General features: G+C 36.4%; 1 protein-coding gene across 1 annotated transcript; it reads right to left on the bottom strand.

The window, feature by feature from the left end:
- Window positions 1–1,626: 1,626 nt before the first annotated feature.
- LOC135694700 (echinoderm microtubule-associated protein-like 6) lies at window positions 1,627–13,673 on the bottom strand. The gene is made up of 13 exons (XM_065213533.2): window positions 11,317–13,673; window positions 10,701–10,887; window positions 10,295–10,400; window positions 9,728–9,821; window positions 9,339–9,439; window positions 8,727–8,941; window positions 7,906–8,139; window positions 7,216–7,414; window positions 6,624–6,716; window positions 6,085–6,213; window positions 5,155–5,420; window positions 4,552–4,699; window positions 1,627–3,152 (listed from the first exon to the last, which is right to left on the bottom strand). The coding sequence occupies exons 1-13, from the start codon at window positions 12,351–12,353 to the stop codon at window positions 3,055–3,057; spliced, it is 2,907 nt and encodes a 968-aa protein (XP_065069605.2). The 5' UTR covers window positions 12,354–13,673; the 3' UTR covers window positions 1,627–3,054.
- Window positions 13,674–13,745: the final 72 nt, after the last annotated feature.

The raw sequence follows: 13,745 nt of genomic DNA on the forward strand, positions 1-13,745 counted from the left end.
TATGTTGCTCGTTCTTTCTCATGCATAAACTTAGCATATTGAAAAGTGCAACTGTCATTAAAGTTCAGAGGCCCAAATGCCCAAATCTATAGAAAAATCGTTTAGAGACGTTTTATTTTACAGTTCTTAATTGTAAAGGACGAAATATTTGCAATTCGCCGAATCATAAGGGCAAAAAGGAGATTGTATTCGATATAACCAAGGCTTAGATTTCTAAAAAATTATCAAGGCTTAGATTCCTAGTGCCGCAAAAGTGCCCGGTTTATTTGAAACTACCATGGATTGGTAACACTTTTTTGCGATTCGAGAGTCAGATTAGGCAAGCCATAACCAAATGTTTCTTTGCTGTCAATCCTCGGATTGTTTACAGCACTAGGAGAGCCCTTCCATCCATTCAAAAGGATTGCGTTCCTACCAAACAAAAAAGTTCCGTCATTTATGAATTTACGTGCCAGTGTGATTCTGGCTACGTAGGACGCACAAGATTGGGGGATAGGATAAAACAGCATGTTCCTTCCAACATACGAAACAAAACTGCCCCTCAAAGAGAACAGCCTCCTCGATCTTGTAGGTCTAGAAACACTGTTAAAACAAGTGATTCTGCCATCGGTCAACATCTTTAAGACAACCCAGATTGTGCAAAACTCTATAATGACGACATGTTTCGGATAATTGGCAGAGCCCGGTCGTCCTTCCATCTAGCAGTTTTGGAGTCAATCTACATAAAAACGAAAAAGCCACCATTGTGTAGACAAAAGGAGTTCGTTTTCTCTCTTGGACTCCATTAGTAATTTTTCTTTAGGCTCGCGGCACTGATTGGTCAACTATACCGGTCTTGTGCTTGCGTTTTTCTGATTGGCCTATTTCGATCCACAACTGGGTATATATTTTCCATCGTGTTCTTTCGGAACCTTATTCTGACGTTTTTGCTCTGAGAAGTGTCAGACGAAAAAGCTTTTAGTATATCGTAAAATGTTTGCTTTTTTCAAAGCCATTTTCAAATTCTGTACCGCAAAAAAATTGTTCACTTAATTTTAAGTTAGCTTAAATAGTTACATGATTTTTGTTCCGGAAAAATTTCCAGAATCACAAATTCTAGAGCACAGAAAAGATAATTGATATTAAGATTACGATAATTGTTGATGATAAAGATTGATAATGGCGATTGATGATAATGATGGATGATGCTGATTGATAGTGATGCCAATTATTACAGTGATTATGTTTAGGGAGTATGATTAACGATTATGATTTGCGATTATGATTGTTGCATTTGATGAGGACAACGATGATGGTGATTGATTGTGATACCTACGATGATGGTGATTACGTTTGGCGATTATGACTCATGATTGTGATATGCGATTGTGATTGGTGATTTTGATGATGACTATGATGTGATACTGGTTGATACTGATACCAATGTTGATGGTGATTGTTTGGTGATTTTGATTTGCGATTAAGATTTGCGATTATGATTGGTGATTTTGATGATGACAACGATATGATACTGATTGATAGTGATATTTATAATTATAAAGATTGTCAAACTTAGTGGTAGGTGGAAATGACTGGTAGTTACTTCTTGCAGTAAAAAAACAAGCGAGTTCAAAAGAATAGGCAGTATTTACGAGATAATAGTTTGTTTAATGCTAATAATTTCAATACAGTAAATCCTTTATTTAAATAGCCCAAAAATTAAAGCATATAAAATACCCTTATAATATTTCAGCTACAATATATATTGCGAATGTAGAAAGAAATACAGTGTTTTACAAATACATATACCTCAATTCCCATTAAATACATGCATATAACGCCTCATCAAGTAAAAAAGTTTTCATCAGTAAAAAGGAAAAATAAACAGTTTTATTCTTGTCACCTCTATTGTAGGAGGCATTTACGATGTAGATACGCTCAGAGGGGGTTGGGGGTTGGGGGGCTTGGGGTATGTTCCAAGAAAGTATGACATCGAGTACAGCAGAGGTGGAAAAGGTCTTAAAAAAATAGGGGAAACCTTAACAATTAAAGAGTTGTTTGTGTAAAGAAGTTTTAGACATAATGCATTAGTCTTGTCATTAGATGATATCATTTGTTTTTCTCCAATAATCTGGCCATCTAACTGATATATCGATAAAGGATATAAAAAGTACAATTCGAGCAGTGAATCTGAACATTATTAAACGTTTTAGTTTACTTGGAAACGCGAATGCCTGTTTCGTAAAATCGAAAAACATCACCATTTCGTTTTCGTTTGACCATTTTAAACAACACTGCTTTACGTTATAAACATTTTTTATAACGAATTTCAGGGTTGCAGATATTTCATTCCAGATTCTCGTTCATATCACCGTGATGCATGGTTTGCGAATAAGAAGGCCTTCTTCGTTGATGACGTATCAATGCCAAGAGCAGAATATCGCTTACTAGGGTTATCTACAAGTAGGATATTCAATGGGGGGTTGGAAGTCAAACACAGTCGTCATCTTGGCTGATACCTTTAAATAATATTGAGGTATTTCAAAGTGTGCTTGTTTATTAATACCTTGATACCACAAAATATCACGAAACAAAGATTTTAGCTTTAATTTCAATACAATATCCTTAACTACAAAATGACAGTAACAATAGACATTTAAAAATTTTACAATCAAAATAACGATAAGAATGACCCCTCGACATCTCTTCAACAGCTTCAACAACGATCATTTCATTTAGTCATTACACGTAGGACGATAACAAATATCTAAAAATTGATTTCCTTTCTAGAAGTTGCAAAATGTCACTGGGTAAGCCAGTGTTTGCTTCAACTGCGAAGTTGCTCCTTCTTCATACCTTTTTAACTGGAAACAGGGTCAAGATGCTGGAAGGCAATCTACCCCAAAATGCCTTTGGGGCACCGTTTCCTGGGGGGCACTCAGCAACGTGTGCCAACTTTCCCATGATGACTTGCACGGTTGCCAAGTGCCCTCGAGATTCCTGCAAATGTTCACGACTATCCCAGAGGAACTCACCATGTTGCCAACGTTGCTATAACAGGTTTTTGTATTTTCGTCAGTCATCCCAAACAGGTTTACCTTTTGAAACAGGATTCTTAATTGTTCCACTTGGTAAAAACTTTGGTTGGATTCTCTCTGAGGGTTTATCGTCATCTGACAAAAGGAATTGATACTTTAAAGATTAAGAAAGATAACACGAGCAATTAGCTCAAAACCTGTGATAGTTATCAGAAAAGTCTTTTCCATTGCATTTACGTCACAAAATAGCTAAAGGTTTTGAAAACCAGGCAGACTTGCTTATACGTTATCACAAAATCATATCCAATCTTATGACAATCAATCTTGGTTTCTGGATATGTTCGAATCTCTTCTAAACCAACTTGAGCACACAAAGGGCACAAAGGAACATATATCCTAAGATAAGCCACATGTGTGTTACAAATAGACAGTGGTTTCAAAATGGCTTTTAAGTTCGTTCTGTCTTCGTATAATTCGCTAGGAATGATACAAGAGACTTGTGAGAAATGAGATACAAGAAATTTGACGGTCCAAAAATACAATTACATATGTAATACTCTTTTCATGTCATATTTATCATATAATACTATCAACATTTTTGCTATCAAAAATTTTTCTGAGAACATTTTGAAATCACAATACGTTGTCTATTTTTATTAGTTTAAGGCAAAGGCGGATAGGTTCAATCAAAACACAAAAGCATGATTCACTTAACAACCTTAATCCTGTTTTCATGAAAGACTATTTTGTACCCAAAACCGCCTTGACATTCCAAAAGCCAGAACTACCACGGGCTACTGCCCTAAAACAGCACATTTACAGTTTCAGCTTGCATCACCATTATGGTTTAAACAGTATAATGGAACAGTATAAGGATTTATCAAAACCCTCCCGAAAGTTTATTTGCTAAAAGAAAAGCCAAAGTAAAACCCCATTGCAATTAAGCCAGGTATGTCCTAACCCCGCTCAGGGCAACCGAGAGATTTCGGACGGCCTAGGGCAAAACCAAGAGACGAGGTCCTCTGCAAGCAGAACGAGCAGAAAGTCTTTGCGACAACGCCCTTCAGATTAGCTTAAAATGCATTTTAGAACCTTTCTTACAGTCATTTTATCGCAATCGTTGAACGCTTTATGTTGTCTTTAGACATTAATTTGCTACATCTGATTAATTCCATTCTTAAAATGGAATTAATTATTTATGAGGCCGCCCCCTAGACCTAAAGCCTCTGGGGCAATTTGCCCCCTTCCTCCTCTCACGGTGGCCCTGACTCAACTATGAAATTCCTGGTAACATGAAGGCAAAGGCGGAAAGGTTCAATGAAAAGGGCGGCTTTTTTAACGTAAGATTATTCAAATCAATGCGGATTGATAAGCAAGAAGTCTCCAAGGCAGCTTATCAGACGAATCTAAAAAATATTTAACGTGGCTAAGGGAAATGATTATTCACTTCTGTGTTATTTTTTTGCTTTTACAAAAAAGGCTTATATATGAATAATCATAAAGTTAGGTAGAGAATGTATTAATAAAGACATACCCTCGGGTCCGATTTCGATTCTTTCCCATACAAGCAAACTGGCATCCATTCCACCCGTACTGAGTAGAAATTTATCGTCATTCGTCCACCGAACGTTTGTCACGTGACTACAATGTCCTTTGTAGACGCGCGGACGAGCACCACGTTGCTGTGAATGGGAAACAAGAAATACGAATTGAACAAAGCTTCAGTATAGCTTATAACATTCTGTTATCAAGAAAGCTTGGTTACGAGAACAGAGAGAAATGCTGTTCTCTAAGTACGCAGTATTTCCAACAAATTTCAGCATGTCTGCCTTCTTTTGAAATAACAGCTTTCAAAATTTCTTCAAATTCTAGTTTAGGCATCGCAGTTACATTTTTTGCATTGCATAAACTCTTTTGGATAAAAAGCTCTTAAGGAATTTAACTGACATAATGAAAATTGGGCCTGGATTGCTTTTAAGAATACTTTGGGTCAAATGGTATAAGTTACAGACAACAATAGTTCACAGACGAATCATTCAACTGATGTACTTTCCCATGAACTTTCCCAGGTAGCATCGTGGAAAACACCAAATGATTTGTTGACACAAAGTTAAACATTAATTGTAATTTATCTTACCAGAACAGGATATTGAAAGAGTTTCACTTGACCAAAGTCATCTCCGCTGGCAATTAGCTTATAGTCCTTGCTTCTACTGGTTGCATTGACATCTGTGACGTCAGTCATTGGAGGGAATATACCTTTAACCGTTGGTCCTATGACACAAGTGAAGGTGGCCCAGTCTACCCTAGCTACTGCATCAATGCTCATTGTTTTCCTTTTGCCGGATGGGGCTTCGAATAAAAGATGTTCTCTAGCACCCGAGTTTGTTTGTATCATCTGGCCTACGAAATAAAACGGTCTATTGCAAAACTATTCTGAGAGGAACTATTCCAATAGAGTGGAAAAATGACGATGTCATGAATATAACTTAATCTTGACAACATGGGCAGAAGTATCTATGTAAAACTGCGAACAATGCGATTTGATAGTGAGATATCTACAAATGTGCAAAGGCAGTTACACCTGTTACATATTTACTAGATGTGGCCAAGAAAAGATTTGAAGATTGTTTACAGAATAGTGTTTTTTTCAGGTTAGATGTTCAAATCCAAAAACTATAAAAATAGATTTTTGTGTTTTTGTGAAGTCATCAGTTTGCTACTCTTTGGAAGAATTGGTCAAGGTGTCTTTGTATAGCAAAACATAGTGATGCCTTCTCTTGGAATCATTTAGAGCTGGCAACTCCAATCACCACAAGTATATGCTTAGCATTTTGCTTGATATGTGAACTCGAAGAAGATACCAAAGAAAGAGAAAGGATGTTGAAAAGGTTGTTTTTCGTGATGGTCTTAAACTTTGAAGATGCAAATCACGTGACTTGTTGGAAAACATGCTGTACAGAAAAAGTGCAATAGATTCAAAATCGGTTTAGCAGCATATTCGCTAACCATTCAAAAAAGGCTCGGCTAACTTCGATCTAACAACCTCGCTTCTAAAGTGTCTTACCTCGTTTATCCCAATCAAAATGTGTAAGATAACTGGAATTCCCAGTACACGTTGCACACTTCTTGCCTCGCTTAACACTGTAAATATCAAGCATATTGTCGTGAGACGCAGCTGCCACAAATTTGCCATCTAAAAACCAAAGAGGCTTGATTAAACTCCATAAATACCAAATGGTCATTAGAAATATGGCTCATATAACAACACACAATTTTATACCATTTAGGAGAACGATCAAATGATGTCAGTTTTAATTTCAAATAAGTCAACATGAATGCATATAAAACTGCCAAAAAAAGAAAAAAACAAATTGTAAAAATGTCAAATGCAATCCAAAGGCAAGAAAAAATTATGCAACATTTTTTAAATTATACCGATCACTAAACAAATTAGTAACTAACTGGAATAGCAATTTGTTGGCTTTCTAAATACTTCACAAAATGAAATGGTATGCTCATTAACGCTCTTTTAATCTATGCAAGCAACTAAGAGCCGTTCACTTGCGCACACAAAACTTATCATCTTTAGATGAGATATCATACCTGGGGAGAATTTGATATCGGAGAGCTCTTCTTTCCTGTCTTTCAAATGTATTAATGTTTGCAAAGATCTTGCATCCACAATCATGAAACTCCCTAAAACGAACAAAACCAATCAGTGCCTTGATTGGAGTGATCCAACACATGACAAGATTCAATAAGCAAATTTCAATAAAAAATAGTCCTATAAAAGGATTTCTGATGGCCAGAATAATGATAGCCTATTAGAGGTAGAGGCTTATATTTGATTGGCTAAGATTACAAATCGGCGCCTGATTGGTTGTTTGATGAGTGGCAATTTTCCTTTGACCAATCATAATAACTGACAGACGACTTAAACATACATGCACGATGTTTTTATTTTTATTATCATAAAACCGTAATGCAGATAAAATAACGAGTACAGTAGACATTTAGCGTTGCCTCTTCAAAAAGTCTCACTCTGAGAAAAAACGAATTTCAGAGCAAGGTTTCAGGCAAGTCTACTGGTTGCAATGCAAATATCCTCAAGTCACAGCGTAGAATAAAATACGTAACACATTACTCCATAGACTACATACTTTTGCCTCGTGTCAGGAGCGTCGACATAACTTACCGTCATTTAAACCAACAGCTATAGTATCTCCAGTAGGATGGTAATCGAGGCAGCGGCCTCCTTTTCGAAGCACGGCAACTCTTTTCATCTGGCACTCGCTTAAACTCCATATCCTGAGAGTTTTATCATCACTGACTGTGGCGCACTCTGGTTCACGGGGATGAACAGCTAGGCCCCATAACTCACCTTCTCCGTGGCCCTAAAACACAGAGTGGCGTGTAAGAATAAAAATTGACGGCTGTCTTAGTGCAAGTCACAGGAAGGAAATAGAAAAACCGAATTTAAGCGATTCGCAGGTTAATTCATTACTGTCATTAAGGTTCAAACAAACCTGAATGCTAATAAACACATTTAAACAAAATGCTAATTTCAAAAACTTATCTTGGCAACAATCTAAAAAGAATAATAGAATGCGGAGCTGTCGGTGAAAAAAATTAGTTTTAAAAATGCTAAGAAAAAATACCAACATTTGCCGTTTGTCACATTAAGAAGTTGAAGAGCTGGACAAGGAAAAATCACGGAAGAAATCAAAACTATTTCAATTTCTGTAAATTGTGGCAAGGAATGATCTTAGTGCGCAGAATATACTTGCACTTATACTGTGGACATATCTGTTACATATCGTAGTAATAAAAACACATTTTTTTGATGGATGTGGTTAGAAGCAGCTAATCAGAGATAGTTCAATACCTGAAGAATCATTTCCATTGACCCATCAGCAAAAATTTGAATGACGTCATCATGCCCAGTCCCAACGACGATTCTTCCCTCGTCAGTATGCAAAGATCGGATTGGTGGCTTTTCATGAAGGAGTATCGTACCAGGTGGAAACTTGGAGGTCTCGATTTGAAACGCACGTAATGGCTGGTTGAACATTTCATCCCAAAGAACAACAACGCCGTCTTTTCCTCCACTGACAAATCCCTTTGAAATGAAATGAAATCAAGTGAAATCAAAATATGATGCCGAACAGAGAGTTAAAGCTTGAGGACTTCAGATAACTTTGCGAAACGAGTATCTTTGGATACAGGGATTTGAACAAGAAGGATTAGATATTTAGCTCCTTTTTCTAAAGACTCAAAGATGTTAAAAATAAAAGAATTTCGCAGATACTTTTAAAAATCTTCGACATTCAAGTAACTTTGGCTTCGAAAAACTACTTGGGAACATCGGCTTTGTTTTCAGGACCTTTCAGATAAAATGGTGCACCACTGAAACGTTATTGTCGAAGATTGCAAACTGATTCTAATGTGAAATCAACTTTCAACTGAAACAGTTCTCATATTTCTGGGGCCTAAGAGCGTCAAATCCAAATAAGTATCACTCCTGTCACTAACACCATGAAGTACAGGATACACCGAAGGACAATTGGTTGATAATCGGAAAAGTTTCTTGCGGCGTTTACAGTTGCTATGTAACCATCATTTGTTGAGAGATTCCTGGAAAAACTTGCAATAGAAACGGAAACATTTTGAAATCGATAAACCAATGAAATTAAACCAGTGGTTCACCTTATCATCCGACTGCAACAGTGCAAACATTGCGTAGACAGGACCTTTATGTGCTGGCATCCTTTTCCTAAATGTTGACCCTTGCCAAACATATATTTCGCCAGTTGAACTACCAGTATAGCACAAATGCTCATAAGGACTGTGGCACACACAAAGCATGTCGCCCAATTCTCCTGCCTTTCCAAATGTAGCAGTTCTTTTCACGATCTTTTTGCCTAGAAAATTTGAAATCAACTCCAATTATATTCTAGTAATAGAAGCGCATTGCCGTAACATTATTGGATGCTTTACAATGCAATATGAAGAAAGCTGATTACCAACCAGAGAGCTCTTAAAATACAAAGTCACCATCAAAAACAGTCAATTTTACTATTTAAATCTATTGTTACCGGCGAAGTCTATTTCTTGAAAACATGACACCCTTCCTTTTTCTTTCACGACAGAATCTCTTAATGTCATAATCCAATAGCAAAAAATTGAAAAACCATTAAACAAAGGCAGCAAACTTCGACAAGAAAATTCCCAATCATAGCATTTTGGTGGCAAAATGAACCAGTCTAGGTATGAAATCAATTGCAATGAAGATTTTGTCAAGTATATATTTAGGCTAACCATCAACTGCCCAGAACTTGATATGCTTAACACCAACACTAACAAATAGGTTGACTTCATATGGGTTCCATTCCAAGTTGTAAATGACATCTTTGTGACCCCTTTAAACAAAGAAACCAAATTTCAAAACAGATTAAAATGATTACACACAATAAGACTTTCAAATTTAGCAACAGAAGCCTGGATAAAAACAGCATAGGAATCTTGATTAGCTAACTAAGATGGTGTTCGAATGAAATATAAACAACAAAACTGTCTTAATAAGATATCAGGCAAGATGTGCTAAAAGGACTGATCCAAACTTTAAGTGTTAAAAACTGACACCTGTATTTTCATGATCACAAAAAATCAAATCAGGGGTACAAGGGGAATTCAGATCCAAATACTACCTTGTAGATGCAATTTTTTCCTGTTTTCTCCAGTCCCAAACACATATGCAATGGTCATCATCCATTCCTACATCTGCCAGCATGTTTCCATCACCTGTAAAACAAAACAGATCATTTTAACAACAGTTTAGATACAGCATTGCAGAGCATTGTAAAAATTTAGTTATGAATTAGAGCAACCACTACATAATTAGTGGATTCTCAGATGAGTCAAAAAATAAAAAGCAAAGAGAAATCTACTTGAAAGGTGGATCCTTTAATACTCTAACAATTGCACTCTCTATCAAGTAACCAACAGGCTAGTTAGTGTGTTCTGTTTCACTTTTTGCATGGTAGCAAGCAATGCTGCAAACAAATGAAGTTCTAAAGGACTGCTGAAGAGGTATGATAAAAGAGGCACTTGGAGATTATCAAGGATCTTGATGTGTTAAGACAAGGACCAGCGATGAATCCTTCTAAATCTAAGGTACTGAATATTTGTAAAATCCCAATCAGTTAATGCCCTAATTGGTAAAGAGACAACAAGTCTTAATTCCAGGCAGTCTTTCATAAATAGAAAAAACTCACCAGAGAAGTCAACACAGATGATTCCTCTTCTATGGAAACCTTTGAGAATGGCAACCGTCTTCATACTTCTGGCATCCCATACATGTGTTGAGGGATTTTTACCAATCTAAGCAAAATGATAAACATAAAATATTAAAAATATAACTTAGGCAAAGTTTTGGAACATGAAATTGTTAAAAAAGAGCCTGCTTATTAATGGAAAAATGAAGATTTAGTATGACAAATCACTAATTGCTTTAATATTGCAGAAACATAGTTACCTGTTAGGTATTCAATTATATTGCTTACAGATATGGAGTAAACAATTTTCTTTTGGATAAATTAAAATCCCTAATAGATAAAATTCTAAAAATATCTACAAATGAAACAGAATTTTGTGTTATTAGAATTACAAAAGGTAGGTTACCTGACCAGTTGCAACAAAGTCTTGGTCATCATGAATAGTCAGACATAGAACATCATCATCATGGCCACTGTAGAACCTTTGCTCATGAGTTTTAGGGCTATACACAATGCCAAGAGCAGCTGTGTGGAAGACTATTTCATTGCTTTGTGTGTAAAATATATTGTTACAAGCATTGTAGCCATGGTACCTGCAAAAATCATGTTGTTGATTAGAGAGCTTTCATTATAATCAGATGCAGAAATCTGAACAATTTTTACTTCTATCAAACATTGTCAAAATACTTGAGTTATCACTTGATGTTTCTGTTCATCATTCTTTTCTTTTTAAACCTTTTTTCACAAGTATGACTGCAGTTAAAAACTAATTGTTTGTTTCATGTATAGTTTAAATTCTTATTAATAGCAATTTACATATATTTTCAAAATATCCTGCCATGAAATAATTAGGACAAAATGGCTTATGTGATTAATTAAAAAAAATTGATCAATGATTATTGACTTTATGAATAGTTAAAAAGGCATATCTAATGCTTTTAATCCTAATTCAAAATCTCTATAGACCCATTAGGCATGTATGGTATTGAGAGTAACTCCATAAAGCAGCAATATGTACGAACCCAAATGCAAACTTCAGCTTTAGACCATCATTTGGCTTTTTAAGAAGCTTCTCTGGGTTGGCCAGGGCCCTTTCCATAGCTTCATTGTTTGAAGCAATTGTGCCATTTAGATCAATCACTGGGTAACCCTTCTTGGCTCCTTCTCCAAATGGACATTTTCTTAAAACATGCTCATTTGACAGACATGGTACACATGAGAATCCTTCCCTAACTCTTTCTGAAGAGGCAGCACCATACAAATCTCTATCAATAATACTCCAATCTTGGATCTGGCGTAGTTCAGCTTTGCGTCTAAATGCTATGTCATATCTCCACCAAGCAGATGTGTCCTCAGTTTCTCTATATATCCATATAATGTTTCTTTGATATTTCAAAAGATCATGCAACCTAATTGGATGTGCACTGCATATAACTGTCATATACATCGAGAAGGCATCTAACCAGACCAAAATGTCTTTTCGTAACATTTCCCTTAGAATTTCAGTGTTGACCATATTGTTTGAGTATCTCAAAATGTCAATAAGGTCAATGAAGCAAAAAGAGATAACAGCATTTTCAATCTCTGGGTTTATTTGAGGATCTGGTGGTCCAAAAGAATTCATGTTTTTCCTTATTAATGTTGGCGATGTTCGGTGGAAGCCGTTACTTGTTCTTCCTGGACTACTATGACGTACACTTGCATCAAAAGGAGCGGCTGCCGTTGGGGAACTTCTTGGTGGTCTATTTTGTCTTAAAGTAAGAGAGTTCATCGATTCATTCAAGTTAAAGTTTGGCTTTGTATGTCCTCGCTGAAGGCTATTATCAAAAAGAGATTTTGTATCATTAACTCCACTGTATGTTACCGATGATTTTGGGGAGTATCCCAGATCGTCCATCGTCTGGTCAAAAGCTAGGCCGTCGCTCTTTGCTGTTCTCAAGTTTGCTTGCCCGTTGTCAAAATCAGTTTGTTCTTTCATGAGCTTCTCCCAAGGAACTTCTTTCCTTTTAGATTTTGTTCCTGGTGCTCCCTTGTTTGTTGTGCGGCTTCTGGCCGACATCTTAGACTGTCTAGTAACCCTACTCACTGCCCTTTCAAGTCAGCCATCTTTAACTGTTGTTGTTGAGTCACAAACCCTGAAAGGCTTTGAGCGGAGCGCGGGTGTTTACATCTTCAATGACATTGGTTGCTACCAACTCGTTGCTAACACCCGATCTCTTTAACCAGCAACGTGAATAATTTATCGCAACTTGTTGAACTATTGAAAAATACATAAATACGATTAAAAACACAAAAATGGTCTAAGCAATCTCTATAGCTGGGCAGCGATAAAGCAATGTGTCCACTGATAGATAACAAAGGGTAATATGTCCGCTTTGGTATCCACGTCTTGGGGGGTTTTACCAATATTAATCACCAGGTTTCAGGTTTTTTCTCGAAAGCCTGCAGGATTTCGGAATCGGATATTCGGTTTTCCTAATTTTAGCCCGGTTTCCTGGTTTTATTTAAAAGTTTTACAGGTTTGCCGGTTCTAACACCCAAAGCACCCCCTCTTACAAATGTCATTGATAAAGGATTTGATTGGCAAAATCTTAGAACATAAAAATTTCAGTTTCAGACAATATCCTAGAAATTATCAATATTGAGATATGAAAAAAGTGACCAAGTAGAAATTGTTTTTCGTTTTCTTATTGTCGTGCCATTTTGGCATACAGTTGAACTTTTTTCGGGATGTTTCAAAATTTGGTGATAATTCCGGCAGTGTTCATCCATATAGCTATCTCTGTAACAAAAATGTTCTGTTCCATCCCACCCTCGTGCCCCAGCAATGTCATTTAGAACCATTGCTACGATACGCATTGATTTTAGTGACTGCATTCTCTCCATGAAAACCTTGTATCGCCATTCCCATCACTTGCATACTTGCGCTATCGAAAAGCTTTTTTGAGTTTACATGCATATGAAATATAATAAAGATTGTAGTTTACCGGTCTGTTATAAAGTATAAATATCTAAACTTCCACGAGCTTAACAATATTCAACCGTGGTCATTGACTTAGCGGGAAGAAACAGGGGAGATGGCTACAATGGGACCTTTTTCGCCAAATAATTCTATGAAAAAGGTATCTGGGGATGCATACGCACCCAAGCACCCTGTCTGGTTACGCCATTACAATTTCATCTCATTTCATTATTATTTCAATTCTAATTATCGAAATAGAGAAAAGCTATCAATTAAATACATAAATTGCTCTCCAAATTGCCCTTCCATTTCAATCAAGTATTCACTGTGTGCCAGCCTGTTCGCTGCTAAAAATGACCTAATAACGATATTTATAAAGATATTTTTTTATTGAAATAGGAAACATTCCAATTGACAGGGCAGCATTTACTTCATATGGTGAAAAATTCGCTTATCTACTTTGTAGACATTTTACAAAGCGCGTTGGTA

This window comes from Rhopilema esculentum, chromosome 8, assembly GCF_057945365.1.
Source record: "Rhopilema esculentum isolate cy_ngs chromosome 8, ASM5794536v1, whole genome shotgun sequence".
NCBI lineage: Eukaryota > Metazoa > Cnidaria > Scyphozoa > Rhizostomeae > Rhizostomatidae > Rhopilema > Rhopilema esculentum.

Bases quoted from the DNA above. Each gene is read 5' to 3' on its own strand.
- LOC135694700 (XM_065213533.2), bottom strand. From the start codon at position 12,353: ATGTCGGCCAGAAGCCGCACAACAAACAAGGGAGCACCAGGAACAAAA. The intron at 10,888-11,316 runs GTTCGTACATAT...TGATTTTTGCAG, and splicing joins AAGCTGAAGTTTGCATTTGG to GTACCATGGCTACAATGCTT. The intron at 8,140-8,726 runs GTGAACCACTGG...TTCATTTCAAAG, and splicing joins TGTTGCAGTCGGATGATAAG to GGATTTGTCAGTGGAGGAAA.